This window comes from Brassica napus, chromosome A9 (assembly GCF_020379485.1).
Source record: "Brassica napus cultivar Da-Ae chromosome A9, Da-Ae, whole genome shotgun sequence".
Taxonomy (NCBI): Eukaryota; Viridiplantae; Streptophyta; class Magnoliopsida; order Brassicales; family Brassicaceae; genus Brassica; species Brassica napus.
Window position 1 is genome coordinate 41,882,165 of NC_063442.1, and position 26,108 is coordinate 41,908,272.

General features: G+C 34.5%; 6 protein-coding genes and 1 long non-coding RNA gene across 11 annotated transcripts; 2 read left to right on the forward strand and 5 right to left on the reverse strand.

Annotated features, from left to right (window-relative positions):
* Positions 1 to 1,218: 1,218 nt before the first annotated feature.
* On the reverse strand, positions 1,219 to 3,568 carry LOC125578586 (F-box/FBD/LRR-repeat protein At1g13780-like). The gene is made up of 4 exons (XM_048741757.1): positions 3,255 to 3,568; positions 2,171 to 3,124; positions 1,775 to 1,915; positions 1,219 to 1,697 (listed from the first exon to the last, which is right to left on the reverse strand). Exons 2-4 carry the CDS (start codon positions 3,119 to 3,121, stop codon positions 1,389 to 1,391), a joined length of 1,401 nt encoding a protein of 466 aa, XP_048597714.1. The 5' UTR covers positions 3,122 to 3,124; positions 3,255 to 3,568; the 3' UTR covers positions 1,219 to 1,388.
* Positions 3,569 to 4,419: 851 nt separating this feature from the next.
* Positions 4,420 to 6,381, reverse strand: LOC106369105 (FBD-associated F-box protein At5g27750). 2 transcript variants are annotated; one of them, XM_013809209.3, is made up of 3 exons: positions 6,227 to 6,381; positions 5,002 to 6,098; positions 4,420 to 4,907 (listed from the first exon to the last, which is right to left on the reverse strand). In XM_013809209.3, exons 2-3 carry the CDS (start codon positions 6,082 to 6,084, stop codon positions 4,584 to 4,586), a joined length of 1,407 nt encoding a protein of 468 aa, XP_013664663.1. In that variant the 5' UTR covers positions 6,085 to 6,098; positions 6,227 to 6,381; the 3' UTR covers positions 4,420 to 4,583. The 2 variants fall into 2 exon arrangements, with proteins under 2 accessions (XP_013664663.1, XP_022547196.1); XM_022691475.2 differs by having other exon boundaries at positions 5,002 to 6,346.
* A 544-nt stretch (positions 6,382 to 6,925) lies between these two features.
* On the forward strand, positions 6,926 to 8,816 carry LOC106369109 (integrin beta-1). 2 transcript variants are annotated; one of them, XM_022691481.2, is made up of 2 exons: positions 6,926 to 7,064; positions 8,178 to 8,816. In XM_022691481.2, exons 1-2 carry the CDS (start codon positions 7,007 to 7,009, stop codon positions 8,687 to 8,689), a joined length of 570 nt encoding a protein of 189 aa, XP_022547202.1. In that variant the 5' UTR covers positions 6,926 to 7,006; the 3' UTR covers positions 8,690 to 8,816. The 2 variants fall into 2 exon arrangements, with proteins under 2 accessions (XP_022547202.1, XP_022547203.1); XM_022691482.2 differs by lacking the exon at positions 6,926 to 7,064 and adding an exon at positions 7,496 to 7,840.
* Positions 8,817 to 9,221: 405 nt separating this feature from the next.
* Positions 9,222 to 11,215, reverse strand: LOC106369106 (F-box/FBD/LRR-repeat protein At1g13780-like). The gene is made up of 3 exons (XM_013809210.3): positions 11,045 to 11,215; positions 9,812 to 10,927; positions 9,222 to 9,726 (listed from the first exon to the last, which is right to left on the reverse strand). The coding sequence occupies exons 2-3, from the start codon at positions 10,910 to 10,912 to the stop codon at positions 9,421 to 9,423; spliced, it is 1,407 nt and encodes a 468-aa protein (XP_013664664.2). The 5' UTR covers positions 10,913 to 10,927; positions 11,045 to 11,215; the 3' UTR covers positions 9,222 to 9,420.
* A 5,553-nt stretch (positions 11,216 to 16,768) lies between these two features.
* LOC106449513 lies at positions 16,769 to 19,322 on the reverse strand. Of its 3 annotated transcripts, XR_007316700.1 has the most exons (9): positions 18,850 to 19,322; positions 18,594 to 18,738; positions 18,440 to 18,525; positions 18,173 to 18,347; positions 18,010 to 18,066; positions 17,701 to 17,882; positions 17,452 to 17,537; positions 17,278 to 17,355; positions 16,769 to 17,100 (listed from the first exon to the last, which is right to left on the reverse strand). It is a non-coding gene; the product is annotated as an uncharacterized LOC106449513 (long non-coding RNA). The 3 variants fall into 3 exon arrangements; XR_007316699.1 differs by having other exon boundaries at positions 17,316 to 17,355; positions 18,440 to 18,738; positions 18,850 to 19,317; XR_001289186.3 differs by having other exon boundaries at positions 18,440 to 18,738; positions 18,850 to 19,316.
* Positions 19,323 to 19,526: 204 nt separating this feature from the next.
* On the forward strand, positions 19,527 to 23,052 carry LOC106369102 (probable inactive purple acid phosphatase 1). The gene is made up of 10 exons (XM_013809206.3): positions 19,527 to 19,788; positions 19,898 to 20,107; positions 20,193 to 20,284; positions 20,368 to 20,434; positions 20,511 to 20,633; positions 20,712 to 20,804; positions 20,879 to 21,223; positions 21,303 to 21,508; positions 21,996 to 22,431; positions 22,639 to 23,052. Exons 2-10 carry the CDS (start codon positions 19,910 to 19,912, stop codon positions 22,942 to 22,944), a joined length of 1,866 nt encoding a protein of 621 aa, XP_013664660.1. The 5' UTR covers positions 19,527 to 19,788; positions 19,898 to 19,909; the 3' UTR covers positions 22,945 to 23,052.
* LOC106369103 (ninja-family protein AFP2-like) lies at positions 23,024 to 24,531 on the reverse strand. Its single transcript, XM_013809207.3, has 2 exons — positions 23,633 to 24,531; positions 23,024 to 23,568 (listed from the first exon to the last, which is right to left on the reverse strand). The coding sequence occupies exons 1-2, from the start codon at positions 24,210 to 24,212 to the stop codon at positions 23,219 to 23,221; spliced, it is 930 nt and encodes a 309-aa protein (XP_013664661.2). The 5' UTR covers positions 24,213 to 24,531; the 3' UTR covers positions 23,024 to 23,218.
* Positions 24,532 to 26,108: the final 1,577 nt, after the last annotated feature.

Here is a 26,108-nt window from a genome sequence, read left to right on the forward strand (position 1 = left end):
GCTGTCGACACCTTTTAACCGGACCTGACACTTTCTCGGACAAATTCCGAAGAACCTTCTCAACCACTGCTATCTGCCGCCGTCGCTACTCATCACCGTTCGGTATTTGTCTACTGTCGCCTCAGGCTATCCATCTCGCACGGGAACTTGACTGTTCCGATGGGATTAAACCTCCACCACCTGATGCTCAGCGCCCATCACCCAATGCTGACTCACGCTCTATCAAGTTCTTTAAGTTTGTTGACTCGTCCGCTCTGTCATCAAGCTCCATTATTTTCAGAGTCACCGTTAAGGTGAAGGTGATTCCTGTGTCGGATTTGTCTACGGGCTTGCGGTTTAGCTTGGGTTTCAGTGAGAGCTATGGGTATCGATACGGTAATATCGGAGTCCTTCCTCTCAGCCTGACCTCAGCTCCCATCCCCCCGTTGAGTATCAGTTTTAATTATCTCAATAGGAGTCTCTTTTTACTCTGGAATGAGGATGTTGTGCTCTCTTTAATGCTCTTTTTACCTCAGTTTGAGGATGTTGCAGGCTCTGTGGGTTTCTTCATGAAACTCTATTTACCTCAGTATGAGGATATTACACTGTGGTGTACCAGTTTCTTACCCAAGTATGAGGTTATTTGGACATTTGCCTTTGTGGTTTTGGTTTCAATTATTTCAAGTTTACTCAGTTGGCAGTGGTGGTCTTCTTCACAACTTTCAGTTTTCATAAAGCATGGCTTTGTTGTCTCTGTGTTTGTAGCCGTAAGGTCCCCAGCTGTTCATGTTAAAATCCTTTCGACTGATTTGGTGAATGTAATGTGGTTTAAAGCTTTTAAAATTGGAGGTTTTGGGTGGTCTATCTATGGAAAGGGGGAAGCCCGTGACTCCCAAGGCTCCTCTATCAGTTTGAGCGCAGGTTCGTCCCTTGCCAACGAAGCTGGAAAAATGATTGAAGCTCTTCAATCAGCAAAGACTCGTAGACTCTCAAGTCTTCAGTTAATTTTGGACTCTATTGTCCTTTCCTCTGCCATACGTTCATGGCTGGACATGATTAAGATCACAGGTCTTCTTTTCAGAAACCTTGTCACTCTTTTCACTCCATTATCTTGTACTTTTAATCAATGCGCAGCCACTTGTTTTGCTGTTGCTTTCACAATGAGTGTTGTATCCAAATTATGTTCTTTGATTATTCAGTTCTGAGTTTATGAAAGGAAATCTTTGACAAAAAAAAAACTTAAGAGAATGTAAAATCATCATTTATATAAGAGATATATCCAAAGAAACTGGGATTGGGACTTTCAAAAGGGAAAAAAAGGAAAACAAGATTCGCAAGTCATGAAGAACTTGTATCAGCACCAATGGTCAAAAGGAATCCAACCAAAACTAAGAAGAAGACTCATCAAATCAAATGATAACGACCTCCTCCTTCATGGCTCCAATGATAATTTCACATCCTGCAGAACGTTTTGTGAGTTTATTAACCATCTCCCATATTTCTGATTCCAGAACATCTCGAGGATCATAAGCTGTGGGGCTCAGAATGAGTTTCTTCAGCACTGCTGAGTTTCCAAGAAAGTAACTTGTTGTTTTCATCTTCCCTTCTTCCCATTGTAATTTTTCTTGAATCTCAACACACTCAAGAGTCGATGAGACACACCGTGGCACATCTGTGAGTTCCAATCCCTCCTCCATCTCCTCTGAGTGAACAACCTTCTGCAAACGCACACACAAAAGGCTAAGTTTTCAATAATACACATATCCATAAAACATAAAGAAAAAAATGTTTTTACCAAGACTAGGTGTTTCAGATTGGGGAAACACTCAAGAAAGGCTGGCAAAAACTGCAATAAATTGCTATGGAACACTGCTTCTAAACGGGACAAGTTGTTGAACTTGGGAATCATTTCTGCTTGTGAGTAATACTCAAGGGCCTGCAACACGAATATATTTAATACAAGTGAAAGGTCTTGAATAAGTCCATGAATTGTTGTATGAATATATTATATATGCACCAGGGGCGGAGGGAGTGTATGGGGAGTGGGGTCAGCTGACCCCACTATTTTTTAATTTTTTTTTGTTTTTGTTAAAGAAAAATTATTTTGACCCCATTTAATAATAAATTTTGACCCCATAAAATTATTTTGACCCCAGTGTAAATTGATCCTGGCTCCGCCACTGATATGCACCTTAACTGTTTTGGCAGAGATGATCATATGCCTAGCACTCGATATCCCATTGAGAAAATCACGAATCTCATTGCTCTTTGCTAAGTTCCATGGATTAAAGATTACTCCAAACTTGACAAAAAACTTGATATCAAGCTCAACCACCAACAAAGAAGTCAGGTTCTTTACCACAATGCTATCAAATTGATCCTCTCCGAGACTCATAATCTTTAGCCCCGGAACATCAATCTCAAGCGTGCAATTCACTCTCGACCTGCAATCCCTAACCTGCCTAAGCGGCAGCACACGGAACCTCTTCAAGCTCTGAGACCTCACACGCATAACCGTAAATTCATCATAGGCAACTGCATAATCATCATCCAGATCCCTCAACAAGGTCAGCTCCTCAAGAACAGGACACCCTGAGAGAAGCGTCTCCAGATGCACACGCCATTTAACTTCTTCGAGATGCATGAATTTAAGACAAGGCATGAAAACAACACCAGGATCCCTAAGACCAGAAGACGTGAGCTTCAAGTAAACCAATGTCTTGCTCGTGTAGAGATTCATAGGCATGGAGTCAACACAAGGATGGTGAAAAGAGTCGTCCTCTATATCATAGGTACTACTCTCAACATCGAGATGCTGCGTCCCCCGGTTAATCATTGTACCGATCCGATCCCTGAACCCGTCTATCATCGTGACTCTGCACTTAACCTTGACTTTAAAAAGAACAGGCTCAGGGCTAAACTCGAGAAGCTTGTCAATGAAGGTTAAGAAGCTTAAGAGAAGTTCATCAGCATCATAAGGAATGAGAGATAAGTTTAAGTCAAGACCGGGAACGTTTAGATACAGATTCTTCCATCTTTTTGACAAAACACTTGTCTGCACCGATTGTTTTGTCGGAAGGAAAGAGAGTATTTGAGTAAGCAATGATTCCGGCAATTCGCTGATCCTATCGATCCCAGACATCACCTTAAGAGCATCAAAAAACAACATATGAAAAAAAAGATCTTGATCGAATCCTAGGCGTTGAAGAGTTTCTCTAATCAATCACAAAACAAATGAAACGAAAGACTCGATGGGGAGTTTCTGAGGAGCTCACCGTGGATTGGGTTTGAGTGGCCGGCGGATTGTATCGGCGGGAGTGATCGAAAGCAAGAGAGAAAAGTTCTTTGTCTGAAGACGGAACTGTCGAACTGATTGTTCAGAATTTATACGGAACTGATTGTTCCGGTTCCATGAGAGCGTTTCAAAAGTGAAGGCTGTCTTTATTGTCGATATATTATAAATATTTCTTTTATTTTTTTGACAAAAAACAAAATTTATTTTATTGGTTATATTTTCATTTTAAATTTTTGTGGCTAATTAAAAAGCAAATGAAAAAGGAAAATATAATAACAAGGGATCTGTTTACAAATTGCATTTAATAAATCATAAATACTAATGTTTTTAAGAACGAATATTCGATCTGATCCGGTATATGCATATATACACATATTCAAAGAATTATATTTATATTATATAATTATTATATTTTATGTACTTTACAATATTTTTATTTATTAAATCAATTATTTTAGTTATTAGAGTGTTAAAAGTAAATAAATTTTTATTTTGTAATAGTTGGTTTACACCAAAAAAATTTGTAATAATTTTTTTAATATTTTATTATTTTCATGCACAAATCGAATTAGATATCTAGTTAACATATATTTTTATGGATATTCATACACGGAACATTCAGGTAAAAGTGGATCAAATCGAATTGTATAATTAATTATTCCGACTTTTATCAGATCACAAAAACTTTTAAAACTCCAAATGTTCGATTCATGTCTGGTAGCTGGACTCCTATGATGAAGCATTCTTTTCAGCTGACATGTTCCGGTTGCAGCAAGCATACCTGAATCGTGACTTAACCACGTTCAGGAATGACAGAACCAAGCTCAAAATTAACGAGAAGTCTATTATTTACAACAAAAAAAAGAAGTCTATTACAACACTCTGCCAAATCTCATGTTAGTAAAATAAATACAAAAATAGAAGAGTAAAAGCAACACTCTCTCATTGTAGAAAACACATTTTTCTCTCGTCTCCTTCTTTCTTTCACTTTCAACTTCTAATGTTCTTCAGTTTTTTCTCTACAATAGCATGTTTAACTTGTAGTATTTGATACAATTTTAAGGAATTTATATTTTATATAGTTCATATAAAGTATTTTCTTATCGAAAAATGATTCAGATGAAAAGAATTAAAATCGAGCTGAATAAACTAAAAAAAAATTGATATTTAAAAGTATAAAACATATAAAACCAAACTTAAGAGAGTGCAAATCATTATCTAAACATCCAAGAAACTGAGATTGGGACTTTTGGAACAGAACAAAAAGATTCGCAGTCATACTGACAATGGTCAAGGAATCCAACCAGAACTAAGAAGAAGATTCATCAATGACAACTACCTCTATGGCTCGAATGATAACTTCACATCTTGTAGACCGTTTTGTCAGTTTATTAACCTTCTCCCATATTTCTGATTCCGCAACATTTCGAGGATCATAAGCTGTTGGGCTCAGGATGAGTTTCTTCAGCACCGCCGAGTTTGCAAGAAAGTAACTAGTTGCTTTCATCTTCCCTTCCTCCAATTCAAGTTGTTCTTGAATCTCAACACACTCAAGACTCGATGACACACACCGTGGCACATCTGTGAGTTCCAATCCCTCCCCCTCCTCCATCTCCTCTGAATGAAGAACCTTCTGCAAACACACACACACACACACACACACACAAAGGCTGAGTTTTCAATAAAACACATATCCATAAAAACATAAGGACAGTAATGTTTTTTACCAAGAGTAGGTGTTTCAGATTGGGGAAACACTCAAGAAAGGCTGGCAGAAACTGCAATAAATTGCTATGGAACACTGCTTGTAAACGGGACAAGTTGTTGAACTTGGGGATGATTCCTGCTTTTGAGTAATGTTCAAAGGCATGCACTGTCATCCCAGAGATGATCATATCTCTTACACTCGATATCCCATTGAGAAACTCGCGGATCTCGTTGCTCTTTGATACGTTCCAAGTATTAAAAAGCACGCCAACCTTGACAAAGAACTTGATATCAAGCTCAACCACCAACAAAGAAGGCAGCTTCTTTACCACAATCCTATCAAACTGATCTTCTCCGAGACTCATATGCTCAAGACCAGGAGCATCAATCTCAAGTGTGCATTCCACTCTGAAATGGTAATCCCTTACCTGCCTAAGCGGCAGCACACTAAACCTCTTCAAGCTCCGAGACCTCACACGCATAACCCTAAATTCTTCATCGGTACGTGCGTAATCATCATCCATATCCCTCGACAATGTCAGCTCCTCAAGAACAGGACACCCTGAGAGAAGCTTCTCCAGATGCACACGCCATTTAACCTCTTCAAGATGCATGAATTTAAGACAAGGCATGGAAACAAAACCAGGATCCATAAGACCAGAAGAGGAGAGCTTTAAGTAAACCAATGTCTTGCTCGTGAGTAGATTCATAGGCATCATGTCAACAATAGGATAGAGAGAATTGTCGTCCTCGAAATAATAGATACTGCTCTCAACATCGAGATGATGTGTCCCACGGTTAATCAGTGTACCGATCCGGTCCTTGAACCCATCTATCATTGTGTCTCTGCACTTAACCTTGACTGTAAACAGACTTGACTCAGGGCTAAACTCGAGAAGCTTGTCAATGAAGGTTAAGAACACTTCGTCAGCATCATAACGAATTAAAGAGCAGTTCAAGTCAAGACCAGGAACACTTAGATACAGATTCTTCCATCTTGTCGACAAAACACTTGTCTGCACCGATTGATTTGTCGGAAGGTATGAGAGTATTTGAGTTAACAGAGATTCCGGCAACTCGCTGATCCAATCTCGCCCAGACATCACGAAAGAAGACCCTAACAGTATAATTAAAAAAAAAGAGAGAGATCTTGATCGAATCCTAGGCGTTGAGTTTCTCTAATCAATCACAAAACTTAAGACTACAAATGAAACGAAAGTGATCTAAAGTTTCTGAAGAACTCACCGTCGATTGGATTTGCGTCACCGGCGGGAGTGATCTACAGTGAGAGAAAAAAGTGGTAACCTTTTTGTCTGAAACTGTACCGATATCGTTTAGTACTTGTACGTTTGAAGCAGTTACGGTTCCATCTTCAAAAGAGCGTTTCAAAAGTAAAGTGTATTTATTGTATATCTATAAATATTTATTTTATTGGTTATATTTCCTGTTAAATGCCATTGGAAGAATCATGAAAATCGATTGTAATGAAAATTGCATATTCTCCACTATCAATTTTGTGTTTTTTTTTTGTATTTAGGAGATTCGATATCTAAACAATCTTTCCAAAATTCAGTTTTTTTGTTGTTAATTAGAAATGAAAAATAAAAAATGATAACAAAGGATCAGTATATCATTGTATTTTGTTGCTTTGTATACGATTCTATAACTCTATTTTCACTTCGGTATACCAATAAAATCTATTCAGACGTTAAAAAAAAAAAGATAACAAAGGATCAGTGTACAGTTATTGTTCTATTGGAGTTTGACAACAATTAGACTAACTAATTAATGATTAAATCAGTCAATGAGTGAAAGTATTGACTCAGTTTAGTTGGAAAGTTTTGTGTCCATTGACCACATTTAGTTATTGTACATCGTTTTTTGCTACCTTAATGATTGTAGACCAAAACGTTCAACCTATATATTAATAACTTTACCAAAAATCACTACTTCAAAATACATTATAAAAAGCTAGGAAGAATAGATTAGCTTCACAACTGAGAAACATAAAAACTCTACCCAGAAATGAAGAAAGTTTTCCTTAACATTGTTCTATTGTCTATTCTTCTTGGTGCTGCCTTCCGTAAGTATACTACTTATCTTTCATTTTATAATATGATACATGCAGTCGTATATATGCATGAATTAATTTTCATTAAATCAAATAAACCAGAACTTAAAATTTTCATTAAGTAATTATATGTTAGTAATATTATTTTTTATTTTTCTAAAACCATAAAATAAATTATCTATCTAACAAGATCTATTATGCATGAATTAAATTGTATAGTAAAATTAATTTAAATTGATATTATTTAATATTAATAAATAATAGTATATTAACTTTCAATTAATAGAAAATCTCAAGTAATAGAAAATCATAAAATTTTTAAATTGTAACTATTGATTTCTCCCTTATATGTATACTTATCAAATACCATAACATTTTGTATTCCTTTTCTTTTGATTATATACAATTTATTGCATTATTAATATTTTCTAAAATTATTAATAGTTTGATCATTTGAATTTATTATTATTTTATTGATTATATAAAGAAATATGTTTAACTCATAAATTAATTACATTTAGATTATAATTTAATACTATTGAGATATTCTTTACTTTAAGATAAATTTCGTAAAAGAATTATAATATAACAAATTACACTAATAACATTGAATTACAAAACAAGAATAATATTAAAATAATTTCATTATCTAAAATACATCATAAAAGCTAACTATGAAGAGTAAGTTAGCTTTACAATTGAGAAACACAAAAACTTCTATACCCAAAAAATGAAGAAAGTGTTCCTTAACTTTATGCTATTGTCTTTTCTTCTTGATGTTGCCTTCCGTAAGGATACTACTTATCGTTCATTTCACAATATGATACATGCATTCGTATATATGTTTATACACGAACATATAATTAGAATACACATAATTTATTATTAATTTATGCTATCAAAATCTATGTTCTAGGGGCGTTTAAGGTTTATGTCATGTGGGAATTATAGTTTTCGTATGTAAGAAAAGCTGGTAGACTTTTACTAATTTATTGTTCCACTTTCCTTTTCAAACGAAATTTGACCCAAAACGTGAAAACTAGTGGTATAAACTGATCTTTATAAATAATTTCGTTTGTTGACAAACCATATATGGACTAAAACATTATTCATATGCATGACAAGATCTTGCAAATGGAGCCGAGGTGAACCATCAAGCGCAATGTGACTCAGACCTTGAGTGTTACACCATGCGTAGTTGTCTAACAGGTCCAGGATATTGCGACAATGGAGTTTGCAAGTGTCCTAAATTACAAGTTGTGGATACAAATGGAGCGGTTGTGAATCATCTAGGGCAATGTGACACTGATCTTGAGTGCTATACCATGCATTGTGACAGAGGTGACGGTTATTGCGATCACAGCAACGTCGATGGAGTTTGCAAGTGTCCTAAAACATGCACCTCAAACCCTGAGTGCTCTGGCATGGGTTGTGACACAGGTCGAGGATATTGCAACAACGGAGCTTGTAAGTGTCCTAAATTACAAGCAGCGGAGACGAAGAAACACACAAATGGAGTCGATCTGAATCATCTAGGGCAATGTGACACTGACCTTGAATGCTATACTATGCCTAGTTGTAACAGAGGTAATGGTTATTGCGATCAGAAAGACGGAAAGTGTAAGTGTCCTAAATAGAGACACAAATAAACATGAGTAGAGCATATATGAGTCTTATGTTCCCGACTTAAAGCAATTTGTATCAAACTGCCCAAGTAAGATATATGTATCCCAAAAGATTATAAATATATTATTAAAAGACTAATCATGACTGTTTTACAATCAATTTCCTATGATGAAGCTGTTAACAGAAGCATTCTTTTCAGCTGACATGTTCCGATAGCAGCAGCGATACCTGAATCGTGAATTAACCACGTTCAGGAATGACAGAACCAAACTTAAAATTAAAGAGAAGTCTATTACAACATTCTCCCAAATCTCATGTTAGTAGAATAGATACAAAAATATAAGAGTAAAAGCAACACTCTCATTGTAGAAAACACATTTTTCTCTCGTCTTCTTCTTTCTTTCACTTTCAACTTCTAATGTACTTCTGTTTTTTCTCTACAATAGCATGTTTAACTTGTAGTACTTATACCATTTTCAAGAATTTATGTTTTATAGTTCATACAAAGTATTTTCTTATCGAAAAATGATTCAGATGAAAAGAATTAAAATCGAGCTGAATAAACTAAAAAAAAATGATATTTAAAAGTATAAAACATATAAAACCAAACTTAAGAGAATGCAAGATCATCATTATCAAAACATCCAAGAAACTGAGATTGGGACTTTTGGAAGAAAAGAAAAAAGATTCGCAGTCATACTGACAATGGTCAATGGAATCCAACCAGAACTAAGAAGACCCATCAAATGACAACGACCTCCTCCATGGCTCGAATGACAATTTCACATCCTGTGGAACGTTTTGTGAGTTTATTAACCATCTCACATATTTCTGATTCCGCAACATTTCGAGGATCATAAGCTGTAGGGCTGAGAATGAGTTTCTTCAGCATTGCTGAGTTTCCAAGAAAGTAACTTGTTGCTTTCATCTTCCCTTCCTCCAACTCAAGTTTCTCTTGTATCTCAACACACTCAAGAGTCGATGAGACACACCGTGGCACATCTGCGAGTTCCAATCCCTCATCCATCTCCTCTGGATGAAGAACCTTCTGTAAACAACACACAAAAAAAAAGCTGGGTTTTCAAAAACACACATCCATAAAAAAAACATAAGGACAACAGTAATGTTTTTACCAAGATTAGGTGTTTCAGATTGGGGCAACACTCAAGAAAGGCTGGCAGAAACTGCAATAACTTGCCATGGAACACTGCTTGTAAACGGGACAAGTTGTTGAACTTGGGGATGATTCCTGCTTTTGAATAATGTTCAAAGGCATGCACTGTCATCCCAGAGATGATCATATCTCTCACACTCGATATCCCATTGAGAAACTCGCGGATCTCGTTGCTCTTTGATACGTCCCAAGTATTAAAAAGCACGCCAACCTTGACAAAGAACTTGATATCAAGCTCAACCACCAACAAAGAAGGCAGCTTCTTTACCACAATCCTATCAAACTGATCATCTCCGAGACTCATATGCTCAAGACCAGGAGCATCAATCTCAAGTGTGCATTCCACTCTGGAATGGTAATCCCTTGCCTCCCTAAGCGGCAGCACACTAAACCTCTTCAAGCTCTGAGACCTCACACGCATAACCCTAAATTCTTCATCCGTACGTGCATAATCATCATCATCCAAATCCCTCACCAAAGTCAGCTCCTCAAGAACAGGACACCCTGAGAGGACTTTCTCCAGATGCACACGCCATTTAATTTCTTCAAGATGCAAGAACCTAAGACAAGGCATGAAAACAAAACCAGGATCACCAAGACCAGACGACGTGAGCTTCAAGTAAACCAATGTCTTGCTCGTGTAGAGATTCATAGGCATGAAGTCTACACCCGGTAAGGCATGACCAAAAGAGTCCTCGTAATAATCTGTACTGCTCACAACATCAAGTTGCTGTGTCCCTCGGTCAATCACCGTACCGATCCGGTCGCTGAACCCGTCTATCAACATGCCCCTGCACTTAACCGTGACTTTAAAGAGACTTGACTCAGGGCTAAACTCGAGAAGCTTGTCAATGAAGCTTAAGAAGCTTAAGATCACTTCATCAGCATTATAATTAGGAATAACAGAGCAGTTTAAGTCAAGACCGGGTACACTTAGATACACATTCTCCCATCTCTTAGACAAAACACTTGTCTGCACCGATTCTTTTGTCGGTATGTATGAGAGTATTTGACTAAGTAAAGATTCTGGCAACTCGCTGATCCGATCCATCCCAGGCATCACGAGACGAAAACCCTAATAGCATCAACAAATATCATAATAATAAAATAAAAAGAGAGATCTTGATCGAACCCTAGGTGTTGAGTTTCTCTAATCAATCATAATAATAAAAGAAAGATTTGAAGAACTCACCGAGGATTAGATTTGAGTCGCCGGCAGATTATAATGGCCGGAGTGATCGAAAGTGAGATAGAAAAGTGGTAACTTTTCGGTGTGAAACGGTGCCGAGATATCGTTTACTGAGTATTTATACGTTTGAAGCGGTCACGGTTCCATCCTCAAAATGAGCGTTTCCAAAATAAAGATTGTGTTTATTGTATATTAATCAATATTTATTTTTGGTCAATTGTCAATAATCGCACATTTTAAAATTTATGTCTCAAAAATAGCACTAGAAGAAGAAAGTCACAAAAATAATATTCATTAAAGAGTAATCTATCCTTAATATCATTGGTTTAAAATTAAATAAATAAACAAAAATAAATAAAAACAAATAAATAAATAAAATGAAAAAAAAAAATTTATTGTTTCAGATTATATGTTTTCAGATTCGAAATTTTTTATAATTTTTTTATTTTTTTTCAAATTTTCTTTTTATAATTTAAAAATACTTTTTAAAACTGTTTTTAAAATTTTTATTTTTTATTTTATAAAATTTTAAACCCTAATTCCAAAACTCTATCCTTTAAGGTTTAGATTAATTAACTCAAAAAGTATAAGTATATATTTACCTCTTTAATGAAACTTATTTTTTGACTTTAAGCCTTGAGTGCTACTTTAAAAACAAAAACTTGTTTGGTGCTATCATAGTTTTTTTCTTTTTATTTTTTTGGTTATATTTTCCTTTTAAATGCCATTCGAAAAAACAGGAAAATGGCATATTCCTTTGTTATCAATGTTGTGATTTTTTTTTGGTATTTGGGCGATTTTATATCTAAACAATATTTCCAAATGTTAATTAGAAAAGGAAATGAAAAAGGAAAATATAATAACAAAGGATCGGTTTCCAGTTATTGTATTTTGTTTTACAATTTTGGATTTTTTTAGTTATAAGAATAAAGTAATAGAGATTCAGATCCGTCCATTCATTAACCAAATCCATTACCATTAGTATAGATCTTTTTAGATTCCATCCGAAACTTGCAACGTATAGCTTGTCGGGCAATAGTAATGAAAAGGTTGAAGAATCCGTTAACGTATCTAACAAGTAGACGTGACATTAGCCCGTAAGTAGAAGTGATTCAGATCCATTATATTCATTCATTGTGTAGTCTATGTGAACCCTCTTACTCCGTCCAAAAAATTGTGTTTCTTTTTCATTGGCATATAACTGTCGGCTGTGTAAACAATTTTGTTCACATCTTCCTTAAAACTATCAATGTGTTCTAATTTGGATTTGGAGTCTGGAAAATTAGTGAATCCCTCCATAGCGCACATGTTTTAGTGGACAACTTCGGAAAGTAGAAAGAAAAAAAAAACAAAAACTCAACCATTATAATATAGATTTTATTATCAAAGACACTTTTATATATATATTTATATATATACTAGGTATGGACCCGTGCGTTGCACGGATTTTGTTTGATTTTAAATTTTATGAAAACATATAAAGAATGATAATTTTTTTTACATCAATTTTAGAATATATGTATATGTTATGGACACATTTTTGAATTTAAATCTGTTTTCTACATAATTTATGATGTTTGTCTTTCGTGTTTTACAATAGTTAATAATTTGTTTTTGTTTTTTTATAAATAGTTCACCTTTTAATGATCAGACTATATCGTCTGTTTTGAAATAATCATGTTCAAGTTCAACTCAAATCGTATTTTGGAATGATGCAAGGCTATATTAATAGTAATTTGGAATGATTTTAAAAGTTTTTTATAACATGTTTTTATTATATTAATTTAATGAAAACGTCTTCGTATGTTACTATGAAACAAAGATTAAAATAGGGCTGGGCAAAAAAAACAAAATCCAAAAAACTGAACCATACCCGATCCAAAAAAATAATACCGAACCTGAATCGAAATTGATTAAATATTCGAACGGGTTCAAAATTTTGGTATCTAGAGAAATGAAACGAAGTATTTCGGGTATCCGAATATATATTATATAGATTTATATACCTAAATATATTAATTATTTTTAGATTTAATGTATATTAATAACATCCAAAATATATAAGATACTTTTAACGTGTGTAAAATACTTGAAAATATAAACAAATAGTTAAAACTAAATGTCTAAAATAGCTAAAATATACTGAAAACACCAAAATATATTTGAAATTTCTATTGATTCTCTATCAAAATATTCAAACCAAACCAATATATATGTTAATTTTAGTTGTTTTGACATATGTTATTCAAATTTATATGTAATATATTATTGTATTTATAGATTTTGAGGATTAAAAGTATATAATAAATTTTAAAATTTCAAAAATTATTTAAATGGGTTATCCGAACCTGAACTGAACCTTTTAAATAATACCTTTTTCGAAAGTCTGTAACAGAATCAAAATCATAATTCAAATAGAATTCAGTCCGAGAAGATACTGAGAGACAAATTACACCTTGATATGTCTTGATCAAAACACTTGTCATGATAAGAACAATATTATTACTTTTCAAAGCGCGATATTTATCTTCAAATAGTTCTGCTTGTTCAGCCCATAGTGTTGCTTGTATTTCAATTCTACTGTATAAGATAGAAATTTTGTAAAAGAGAAATAAAAAATAAAAATCGAAATTGATTAATAGAATTGGAATTGAAAAATATACATTTCTAACAATAAAGTTGAATAACTCTTCGGAGGACAGGTGTGGTCTTGCTACGAACATCCGTTTTCTCAATATTCTTTATACATCCGATTACATCTGTAACAAAAATCGTGTTATATAATAATGTTATTTCAAGCAAAATTCATTACAAATACCGAATAATTTGACTGAAACATATGATGTTTGACAACTAAATTGCTACAAAAAAAAAACAGATTACGTGTTCCTAGTAATCAATCAATCAATGACCTACTAAACATACAAATGCATCAACCAATGTCAAGCAGACTCTATACGAAAGGATCCAACTTCAATCGATGTAATAATTATTTAAACCTATCAATCTTTGCATTCAATACTGCAAGAGATTTAACTATCCTGAATATATAAAGCAAAGTCAAAAGGGGAAAGATAAAGAAATAACTGACCAAAGAAAATACTAAATATTACCATATAAATCGTATGTTGAATCTTTCAGTTGAGCAAACTCTTCATAGTTTCGAAATCGAAATTTTTCAGGCGGTGTTTGAGGTAATTGTTGCTCTACACATGCAATTGTTGTTCTCTCGGTCAATCTTATCTGAAATTTATGATATGAGATTTTGTAGTTTTTATTGTAATCTTGCAAATTAAATTTGCAGATTTCAATAATGGCCCCTTCATGTAGTCCATCTCCGAACTTTTCAATAAGAGAAGGATGCACACAACCTTGAATTGTATTTTCCTATATAATAAACAAATTATTTTTAACAATAAAACTATATAAAATTTTTTAAAAATAAAATATTTACCATCTTATCAAGTAGGAGAAAATTTATTCCTATAAGCTCGTTATTCTTATTTAAATTTCTTGCTTCCCACTTTCTAGTAAGACGTACTCAGTACGACGGTAAGGACATTTCTTATTTAACTGATCTAGTGTTAGATAACTTTCTGAAGCCATTGTCTCTTGATAATTCCTGGTAGCAAATTGAATTACAATTTCAGTTAGAAAATAATAAATAGAACGAACACACATAAGCATAATTAAACGTATTAAAGTAGTAAACTGGCGTTGACATTAACTTATGTACAACATCATAACTAATTATATATTGTATGTACAAACTCCTAAGCATTATTGTGGCAATAACTTACGTGCCCAGCATGACAATAATGAAAAAAAAATTAACATCAGTTTATAAGAAGAAAAGAACATGCGATGACCAAAAACCCACCTAATATTTTTTTTTATGCTTGCTGATCAAATATGAGAAGTGTCAAAATATGAGAGAGCTTAGTCCTATATATAGATGTGAATAATTGTAGTTCCTTTTGGTTTATGATCTTTTTAATTAGGATTTGAATAAAGGAAAATTAACATTAAACACTCTTTTACAATTTTTTGGTTTAAAAGTTTTAAAAAGGATAATTACTATTAATATTTTTTCAGTTATCTTTTCTTTACTATTTTAGAAAAGGAAAATTAGTATTAAATAAATTATTTGTACAAATCTTTTTTGGTATAGGATTTGTAAAAACGAAAATTTCTATTACTTTTTTCAAAAAATCAGATTTTAATAAAAGAAAATTAACATTAAACACTCTTTTACAAATTTTTGGCTTTAGAATTTTAAAAAGGATAATTACTATCATTTTTTTACAGTTATCTTTTCTTTATTATTTTAGAAAAGGAAAATTATTTGTACAAATTGTTTTTGGTTTATGATTTTAGTAAAGGAAAATTAGTATTTAAATAAATTATTTGTACAAATCGTTTTTGGTATAGGATTTGTAAAAACGAAAATTACTATTATTTTTTTCAAAAAATCGTGTTAATATGTGAATAATTATAGTTTTTTTATGATAGAAAAAAGAAAATTAGTATTAACACATGTCACAATCTTAATTATATAATTGGCATGTGTCGCGATCATATTAATTAGAAACTTTAAGAACCAATAAAAGAAAATTAACATTAAACACTCTTCTACAATTTTTTGGTTTAAGATTTTTAAAAAGGACTAGATCGTTTTCCGCGCTACGCGCGGATAAGTGTCTTTAAATTTACAATTATATGTTATATAAATATCAATAATTGTAGAATCATTTCGATTTTTAAACTCATTTTGAATTATAATGATAGCCTGTAAGATATTTTTGAAATTATTTTGTTTGTATACAGGTTTGAATAAAAAATATCAAAATTGTATATGAAATTTCTTTTTCCTAATAACACTCTTACGAATATCATTCTAAGTTTTAAGCTAAAAGAATATCATTTTAAGTTTACGTCATCAATTGTTGAATGTAGGTTTTAAGACTGAAACCATTTTGAATATGTTTGGTAGTGCAATATTGAATATATATAGTAAAACGATTTCATAATATATAACATAACATGAATTATAATTATGAAAATTATATTTTGTTACTTTTATTTTATCTTTTTGCTACGTTTCTTTTATTTAATTAGAATGTTTAAACTTTTTATTTTAGAGGTTTTTCATTAATATAAATTAATTTTTAACACAATAGATGTATTTTATTATTTGAAAATAGTCTTTTTAGTACAGTATGACATATAAATATTAGTGTGCATTTAATTATTTCCTCTGAGTTTAATCATAACTTCTTGTTATTATGCTGATCTTTAACATTTCATTGTTTGGCTATATGACCATCAAACACAAGAAATTTAAGAACTTAACCTGATTTTACATTCGTGCCTTTGCCATCATCTTAAAGACCTAAAAGTTATGAAATATGGTGGAATTTATTGTTTTTTACACATATGCAATCATCATTTTACTTCCTCTTTTAAATGTATCTCTCGGTATCATAATCGTGAAAGAAGTGTTTTTTTTTATCCAAAAAGAAGTGTTTTTTTTATCGAAAAATAAATGTTACCAACTTACTATAGTAGTTTATAGCTAAAAGAACCTTAGTATATATTACTGAGTGAGAATTAAATGAAACCCACTTCTGAAATAAAAATGGTATAAGTTTCAAAAAAAAAGAAGTAGAAATGGTATATAGCCTTTGGACAGAACAATCTTTTGAGTGGCGAAGATGATCTATACCATTTTTACGAAAACATTTGATTAGGCCCATCTAGTACATATATACAGATATACTGCATATATACCGTACTGATTTAAACCAGCAAATGCCAATTTGGTTCTAGTCACCTGTATAATTATCTTTTGGTCTTTCCACAATAGTACAATTCCTCAAGAGCACAAGACATGCTTAATAACTCGAAAAGTCTCCAGCAAACCAAAAAGAATAAAAGCGTTTATAATCCAGAAAGAGTTCTCAGGCTAACCAAAAGAGAGTTCATCACGTACTTGTCCTCATGAACAGAAACTCCACACTCTTCATCATTAGGAACATCACGAACATGAACTCTACACTCTGCATCATTAGCAACGAAGAGCGAGAAACATGAGCAAGGTAGTCATGAAACCATACATTTTAAGCAATTAAACTACAGGGTATTGCTAGTTTCTCTGCGGGAATGGGTTTGATTGAGTATCTCCATATATAAGAGGGAAAATGTTAGCAAAATGGATGAAGAGTTCTGAAGCATACTTCTCTATTCTCACTCAAGTAAATTCTCAAAATCATACCAGAAGCTTTCTCCACCAGACATTTCTTCATGATACACACCTTTCATACAATACAAAATTTAAGCTTAACAATACACTTACACGAAAAAAGAGTAGAACATATATCACTTCCCATAAAATGGATACTAACACTTACAATGCAATTTTCTTAAAGAATCTCATGAGACACGTTAACGGGAGATCGTGTGAGTCCATAACACCCTTGAGAAAATACCAATGAAACTGCTTACGAAGCACCAGAAAAGTAGATATCAATACCAAAAAAAAAGATCTCTTGAAAGGCCACACCAAAAAAATATTTATTCAATGTGTAGTAAGGCCTCCCAAAGCTACAGCCAACAACAAAGTTCCCAAAACTAAAGACAATAAATGACAAAGATTTTACCAAAAAAATGACCAAAGAGTAGCTGTCCATAGAGATACTTCTCTCACCAGCTTCTCGTCAAAATCACTTGAAACTTGTTTTACATAGAGCCTTATGTTCTTTGTCTTTTAATTAACCACGTCATCCTGTCCAATTGGTGAGACTGGTGGCACATAAAAGATGGATCTAAACTCGACCTCAGGCTACAATAAGAGTATATCAGAACAATTTAAGTTTAAGAAAAATAAATCATACTGGATCATACAAATCATAACCTGCTTGGGTTGTTTATATATACTATTCCAGTAGATGTTTTTCCTTCCAACGTACCTCTGTTGGGAAGTGGGATGATGCATGCCAATGCATGGATACTCGTTGAAAGTTTTTCTGTAAAACTCAAGATATTTCTCAGAGCATAAGAGAAGCAAGTATACCTCACTGAGCCACAAATACTTGCACTGAGCTACAAAAGCAATACAAACACATAACAAACCTTAAGGTGCTAAGTAATACATGTCCCTCTAGGAATGATTAGCTGAGAATCAGTCCCTTCTTTAATGGTATAATTGCGTGAATCTGCTTCTCCTTCCCATACATATTGCTTACCAGACTTTGGGCTCTTTGTTGACACAGTAACCTTTTTTTTTTTTGGTCTAAGACACAGTAACCTTCAAAACATAGATAAGTAACACATAACTTAGTTGATGAAGAGTTGAGCATAACAATGATCAGAGTACATAGTGACAACGAAATAATTTACCCATTCTTCAACAAATAAATGATATAGAACCCCCATACCAAGATCTGACCAATTAAATTGTTCTCACCACTTGCATCCTTGTTATCCTGAAAATGATTACAAAAATGTATAGTTGGTCGAATTCAGTATATACTGAAACTCATAACGCCCTCACGTAATAATCAACATCCGTCATAATTTCAGTCAACTAATGATAAGTAAAACGATGTCCCATTGTAGCCATTGACTCAGCAAGTTCCACCGCGGGGATTTGACAATTGCTGTACCGAAAATCTCCATGACCATTTATGACTGCAAGTCTGCAATGTTTAGCCATCTAATTTTCAATGAAAAGCCTCACAAATTGGAAGACTCTTTTTGAATCAAACAGAAAACAGAGTGGTGTAAAATCTGTCTTTTTAAACTCAAACCTGAGACTGAAGTTTCATCGGAAAAAACAGTGGGAGGGATTGCTGCGATGATGGGTTAGAGACTTTAAGAGTCACACCAATAGAGTATACGTGGAGGAAGAGTGATGAATATATATATGGCAGCCGTGTAAATCTGGAGCATCATATACATAGTGGAGGAATACGTGAAGAGTGAATCGTCATCCAGAGATTACAGTTTTGAAGACGACAATTAGGAATGCAAATCATTGATTGATTCGGAGGGATCAAAGTAACCTAAAACTCTGAAATTGGAAGCGACAGAAATGGAAGAGTTATGACTCTCAAAACCGTAAAAGAGTTTGTCGACAGAGAGTGGGGCTGGGCTAAATTATTATTTAAACAAAGCCCACACAAAATGTCCATTACAACTTAACTTAAATGACGTGGCTGATTAAAAGATCTTTAATTGGCTAAATTTTTTTGAGGACGTGGACATCTTCTAAGGGCTTCATATTCCCCTTTTACTAGTGTTAGATAATTACTATCATTTCTTTTTACAGTTATCTTTTTTTTATGATTTTAGGGAAAAAAACAATATTAACACATGTCACAATCTTAAATATATAATTGCCATGTGTCAAGATCGTGTTAATTAGCAACTTTGAAGAACCAAGCTTTATATAATAAGATTACCAATATTCCTCTGTTTCCGGCAATAAAAATCTCTCGAGTTTCCTGACATTCATATAAGCAAAGTCTGAAAACCAAAAAGTCAAAGCAAAAGAGTGGGAATCTAACATAGATGTGAATACTACTCGACTAGTGTCATGAAAGCTGGCCGTTGACGAGTAAAGTCTTTGATAAGCGAGCGAATCTCAATACTGGAATATTCTCCAAAATCTAAAATCTCCTCCAACTTTTATTTTGCTTCTCTTTCGTTCTTGAATAAAAAAAAAAAAGACGAAACGAAAGTCATTGGTAATGTCCTCATCCTCATTTCTGCTCTGTCCGAATCAAGTTGATTCGATACCCACTTTAAATTTGATTCTTGTCAATTCACCAAGGTGTTTCCATTTTTGTGTTTCAGGCTCTCTTAGACATGAGAAGGCAACAACAATCCGTTGCAGTCTTGGTGACTCTTTATGTAGTAGTAGTAGTATTAGCTCTTGGTGGAAGAATTCAACAAGTGGAATCTCATAAAGACCAGCCTTTATCAGGAATTGCTATCCATGAAACAACGTTCCATCTCAATGACAAAGCTCATGTCAAAGCCTCTCCAACACTTCTTGGATCCAATGTAATTATTACCATTCAAATCCTTTCATAGTCTTTGATGAACAATATCCTAAACTTCAATACCTTTTTTTTTTTTTTTTGGGCAGGGTCAACATAGTGAATTTGTGTTGGTGGAGTTTACTTCTCCACACCCATCAGACGATGATTGGATTGGAGTGTTCTCTCCTGCAGATTTCAAGTATATATTATTTTAAAAACAATCCTTCTCATGAACTGTAGAGTCAAAAGTGTATGTTTTTAACACTTTTGTTGTTACTACAGTGCTTCCACTTGTCCAGGAGATAACAAAATGGTGAGCCTACCTAGGCTTTGTTCAGCTCCTATCAAGGTACTTCTCATAAGTCATAACATTGTTTCTGCTTTTCTACTATACAGCAAATGATTATCTCATTCTCTCTTTACAGTTTCAATATGCAAACTTTAGTAATCCAAGATACAGCAACACTGGAACCGGTTCCTTGAATCTTCAACTCATCAACCAGAGATCAGATTTTTCATTCGCCCTCTTCTCTGGCGGCTTGCTGAATGTAAACACTCATCCACTTACAATTTTCTCTAGTTTTAAAGTTTTTCTGAAGCTAACCCTTTACTTGGTATTGTGTTAGCCCAAGCTTGTGGCAGTCTCAAACAAAGTAGCCTTTGAGAACCCAAATGCACCAGTTTACCCTCGCTTAGCGCTAGGCAAAGAATGGGATACAGTAAGATCCTTGTAAAAACCCTTTTTGATTGTTAACTTAAAAAGAAAGTTTAAATGAGTTTTGTCTTTTAACAGATGACAGTGACATGGACTAGTGGCTACGGACTCAAGATAGCTGAACCTGTTGTCGAGTGGGGGGTTAAAGGAGGAGAACGTAAACTCTCACCCGCTGGAACACTGACCTTTGCGCGCAACACCATGTGTGGTGCACCTGCAAGGACCGTGGGATGGCGTGATCCTGGTTACATACACACAGCTTTTCTCAAAGAGCTGTGGCCTAATGCCAAGTATACCTACAGAGTTGGGCATAGACTGACCAATGATGCATTTGTATGGAGTAAAGAGTATCAGTTCAAATCCACTCCATTTCCAGGACAAAACTCTCTCCAACAAGTTGTAATCTTTGGAGACATGGGAAAGGTTTGGTACTTTGGGTCTAAAAACCATATCAGATTATTTTATTGTTATGGTAAGCCTCTCATGTACTTTGTTGTTGCAGGCTGAGGTTGATGGCACAAACGAGTATAATGACTTCCAACGAGCTTCTCTCAACACCACAAAGCAGCTTATTAAAGATCTAAAGAAGACAGATGCAGTGTTCCACATTGGAGATATCTGTTATGCTAATGGATACCTTTCACAGTGGGATCAGTTCACAGCTCAGATTGAGCCTATTGCTTCCACTGTTCCATACATGATTGCAAGGTTTTGCTATTTTCATTACTTTCTAATTGGCTTTCTTGTAGGCCTGCGGTTTCGGTTTATTTGGTTATTTCGGTTCAGGTATTATCAGTTTCAATTTATTCGGTTTGGCCACAATCCCACCGAAGTGAACCGAAAAAGAAATCGGTTCATTTTTGAATAATTTCGGTTTTTAATTTTATTTCCGAAAAATATATTTTTGATTTTCATTTAGAATTTGATAAAATTTTCTAAAAATAGATATTTTTGGTTAAATTTGGTTATTTCGATTAAATTCAATTAGTTTGGTTAGATTATTTCAGTTATTTTCTGTTTTTTTTTCAAAAATCGAAAACCCAAGCGAACTGAAAACCAAATCATTTTTCCCTACCAAACTAAATCGAACTCAAAACTGTAGCCGAAGTGAGTTTCGGTTCTATTCGGCTGGTTCAGACAAAATCCGCAGGCCTGCTTTCTTATTTACCAAGTCCTGAAAATATACTCTATGCAGCGGAAACCATGAGCGTGACTGGCCAGACTCGGGATCGTTTTACCAGGGTTTAGACTCTGGAGGAGAATGTGGTGTACCAGCTGAGACAATGTTCTATGTTCCTGCTCAAAACAGAGCTAAGTTCTGGTACTCGAGTGACTATGGAATGTTTAGGTTCTGTGTTGCTGACACAGAACATGACTGGAGAGAAGGAACTGAGCAATACAAGTTTATCGAGCAGTGCTTAGCCTCAGTAGACAGAAAAACACAGCCGTGGCTGATATTCTTAGCTCACCGCGTGCTCGGTTACTCCTCCACGTCTTTCTACGCGGAAGAAGGCTCTTTTGGAGAACCAATGGGGAGAGATAGTCTACAGAAGCTATGGCAAAAGTACAAAGTAGACATTGCAATCTATGGCCATGCACATAACTACGAGAGAACATGCCCGGTTTACCAGGTAAACATACTGAACTATTTGAGTAATTCGGAGTTTTTGGATATTTCTATTTATAAATAATATTTTTAGAATATTTAGGTATATAATCTTTATTTTAAAAATTCTAGTACCTGGTTCGGTTCTTCGGTTTTGGATAAATGTACTGAACAATGATTTTTTAGAAAACAGAACCATTTAATCTTTATGTTACTTTTGTTGTGTGTGTAGAGTGTATGCACTAGTGATGAGAAAACCAATTACAAGGGTACATTCAATGGGACGATCCACATTGTTGCTGGAGGTGCAGGAGCTGGTCTTGCTGAGTTCTCTGATCTCCAACCGAACTGGAGTATTGTCAGAGATTACGACTATGGATTCCTTAAACTAACAGCGGCTAATTACTCCAATCTTCTTTTTGAGTACAAGAAGAGCAGTGACGGAACAGTCCATGATTCGTTCAAGATATCAAGAGATTATAGAGACGTCTTGGCTTGTGCTGTTGATAGTTGCCCTGCAACTACACTTGCTTCATAAACAAGAGAATCTTGTAACTCTTTGGTTACATTTGTTTCCATTGTTAAACTGTTGTAGTGATAACACAAATCAATTATAGTTACTGGCAAAATAAGAATCATTTAATCATTTAATGATTCTTGATGTTCTCAAGTATTACACATGAGAATCTTGATCTTCAGCAAGATTTGAGATTTGGCAATTCATTCTTAAAGCCAAACCAAGCAGAAGAAATTAAAAACATAAGACAACTAGAAGATGAAACAAGAAAACAAGAAGACAAGATCCTTTCATGTCAAAACGTTGAAGGAGAAGTATTGACGACGATATGCCGAAGAGGACGATCAACATCACCACCACCACCGTGTTTAACAAACTCTGCAGGCGTCAAGAAACTGCCATGGCAAATGCACATGATCCTAACCTCCTCTCCTTTACCATACTTGTATAGAATCCCATCGACACGTCTTCCGTTTGGACCGTCACCTTTGGTGAACACACACGGCATGTCAAACAAACCGGTAGACGAAGCCGTCCCTTTGCCTTTAGGGGTCTCGTTCTCATTCCCGTGGCTTTCGCTGTTATTAGATGAACATCTTGTCATCATCTTTGGGCTTATTTGGTCACCACAACTGTTTGATGAACCTACAAGACAACAAACATAAGTCTCAAGACCAAAACAATGTTACTACTAACCTTCAAAACCTACCTTGTTGTTGATTCTTGTTGTCCAGCTCCGACAAGCTCGACGAGCTCCCTCCTCCTCCATGGGAATCAACACACACTTGTCTAGGAGAAACCAAATGTCTCTGTAGAAACCCGCTTTTACTAGCGTTGACCCATCTCTCAGACTCAAACGACGCCGTTTGGGAGCTCTGTTTCTCGCACCTCCTCCTCTTAGCTTCCATTCTCCTAAGCGACTGCATCTCTTTCCTCTTCCTCCATTCTTCCTCCATCTCCGCTGGCAACGACGTCGTTCTCGCTAAACCCACCGTGTAATTCTCCGGCTCGACCTCCTCCTTGTCAGCTACGATAGAGCTCTCAAACGGCATAGTGCTCAAAACAGAAGAAGACCGTTTAAGCTTCCTCGGAGCCTTGTCTACTCCGAACCGACCTCCTAAGGACAAACCAAGATTCAGCTCAACCGCAGTCTCATCTTCGCAGTCGGAAGTTTCATCTCTTCCGTCAACGTTTTCAGACATGAAGCCTCGTAACAGATCTCTAGGGTACTTGTTCATGTCGAGAGAAAGATTTGTTCCTTTGTTCCATTCCCTTGCTTCTTCCCCCATTAGATTACAAAACAACACAACACAAAGCAAATAAATAATAAAGTTTTTTTTTGTTTTATTTCTCAGATGATGAAGGAATGAAGAACTTGTTATCAAAGTTAACAGAGACGGTGAAGAAGATGAAAAGCTTTATTTTGAAAATTGACTAGAAGAAGAAAAAACCCTTTCAGACACATTACAGAAAATGAGAAAGAGAGACAGACGACAACCCCCTTGACTGAGAGGAGGCAAGTGGCCGCCGAGTGAACTGTCTCAACGACACGTGGCCGGTGGATTACGTCGGCGTTCCATAATGCTGCTTCAAGAAACGTGTCTTAAAGCAACTGAGTTCGCCAGTGTCGCGACACGTGTCCGCCAGTTAAAAAAAGATCCGTCTTCTCTTTTGTCTTTATGGCTAACACATAAAAGTAAATGAACTTAAGAAATACTATTACAGATTAATTAACACAAATTCAATTTGATTCCATATCTTAAACTAGATTATTATTATTGCTGATGATAGTAATTAGGGGTGGGCACTTTACCCGATATCCGAAGTGGCACCCGAACCCGATCCGAAAAACCCGAACCGAAACCCGAACCGAAGTAGCAAAATACCCGAACGGGTATTGAATAAGGAGAGATTGGATACCCGAACCCGAACGGGTAATACCCGAACCCGAATGGATATCCGAAGATAACCGAACATATGTATAATTAACCTTATATTTCTAGTTTACATCTCTCATTTTATATAAAATATTTATATTGATACTACACATACTTTAAGTTCATATGATATACATACAATTACGGAAAAAAGGATTTGCTACTCACTTAAAATGCATGTCAAGTTTTTTATTTCAAAAATTAACAAAAAGTTACAACCAAATTTTTTTAAAAAGATAACTAAATTAGTGTCTTTTTAGTTTTAAAATATTATGTCCAAATCTATTAACCATTCAATCTATGAAAAACAAAAAATTAGTTAACTTAAAGTTATACTTTTAAATACAAGAAACTTGAGAAATGAAAATTTTAATTTTTTTTTTCAAAATCTAAATATCCGAACCCGATCCGAAATAACCGAATCCGAATTAAAAATATCCGAACCCGACCCGAAGTACAGAAATACCCGAACGGGTTCTACACCTCTATACCGAAATACCCGAAAATCCGAAATACCCGACCCGAACCCGAACGGGTACCCGAACGCCCACCCCTAATAGTAATAGAATTTTAAAATGAGATTTTGCCTTCTAGAAAATTAATTAAAATTGCCTTAAAACTTTTTGATTATGAAGGAATGATTAGAAAAAAAAACATAATTGAAACATTGATAATTCTAGCGACTCGACAACGTCACTCACGTGGGACGGTCTGTAGGACCCATGAGGAAGCAAGTTGCTTGTGAAAAAGTGACGGAGAATAACACTTCCATTGTTTATTAGTAATTTAACTACTATAAAAAGGTGAATTCAATTGTTTAGTAAACTAAAAGACTAATTGTAAAGTATTAAGCTAAAAAGTTTGATTATTGACTAATCTTTTGATGGAGAAGTGATTAATAACATAATAAGGTGATTAAGTGAAAAATGTCTTGACAGTTTCAGTTTACTGATTCAGTGATAGTTAGCTGCTGGAGAATGAAATCTTATAAATTGAAAAAGAAGATTTGTAGAATCTTTTGGTGTGTCACTTTATTGAGTCAAGTGGGGACCGAAGGAGAAGATCTTTAGACATTAACCATAAAAACCAAAAATGTCGCGTGTCATTCACCTGTTGGTTTGTGTCATAATAATGCAACCGAAGAAACTACTACTACGAATATGAGTGAAGAAGACCCCTATCCACTTCCCCATCTCCTCCAAGCCCATAAGGTTAAAAGGCTTTGCCCATTTTTGTTTTGAAACTTTA

Coding starts and splice junctions, on each gene's coding strand:
- LOC106369105 (XM_013809209.3), bottom strand. CDS start 6,084: ATGTCTGGGCGAGATTGGATCAGCGAGTTGCCGGAATCTCTGTTAACT. Junction 4,908..5,001: donor ATCTGAAACACCTACTCTTG/GTAAAAAACATT, acceptor GTGTGTTTGCAG/AAGGTTCTTCATTCAGAGGA.
- LOC106369106 (XM_013809210.3), bottom strand. CDS start 10,912: ATGCCTGGGATGGATCGGATCAGCGAGTTGCCAGAATCTTTACTTAGT. Junction 9,727..9,811: donor ATCTGAAACACCTAATCTTG/GTAAAAACATTA, acceptor TGTTGTTTACAG/AAGGTTCTTCATCCAGAGGA.
- LOC106369102 (XM_013809206.3), top strand. CDS start 19,910: ATGAGAAGGCAACAACAATCCGTTGCAGTCTTGGTGACTCTTTATGTA. Junction 20,435..20,510: donor TTTGTTCAGCTCCTATCAAG/GTACTTCTCATA, acceptor CTCTCTTTACAG/TTTCAATATGCAAACTTTAG. Junction 20,634..20,711: donor TCTCTGGCGGCTTGCTGAAT/GTAAACACTCAT, acceptor GTATTGTGTTAG/CCCAAGCTTGTGGCAGTCTC.
- LOC106369109 (XM_022691481.2), top strand. CDS start 7,007: ATGAAGAAAGTTTTCCTTAACATTGTTCTATTGTCTATTCTTCTTGGT. Junction 7,065..8,177: donor TCTTCTTGGTGCTGCCTTCC/GTAAGTATACTA, acceptor ATGCATGACAAG/ATCTTGCAAATGGAGCCGAG.
- LOC125578586 (XM_048741757.1), bottom strand. CDS start 3,121: ATGTCTGGGATCGATAGGATCAGCGAATTGCCGGAATCATTGCTTACT. Junction 1,916..2,170: donor TCTCTGCCAAAACAGTTAAG/GTGCATATCAGT, acceptor TTCGTGTTGCAG/GCCCTTGAGTATTACTCACA. Junction 1,698..1,774: donor ATCTGAAACACCTAGTCTTG/GTAAAAACATTT, acceptor GTGCGTTTGCAG/AAGGTTGTTCACTCAGAGGA.
- LOC106369103 (XM_013809207.3), bottom strand. CDS start 24,212: ATGGGGGAAGAAGCAAGGGAATGGAACAAAGGAACAAATCTTTCTCTC. Junction 23,569..23,632: donor CAACAAGAATCAACAACAAG/GTAGGTTTTGAA, acceptor GTTGTCTTGTAG/GTTCATCAAACAGTTGTGGT.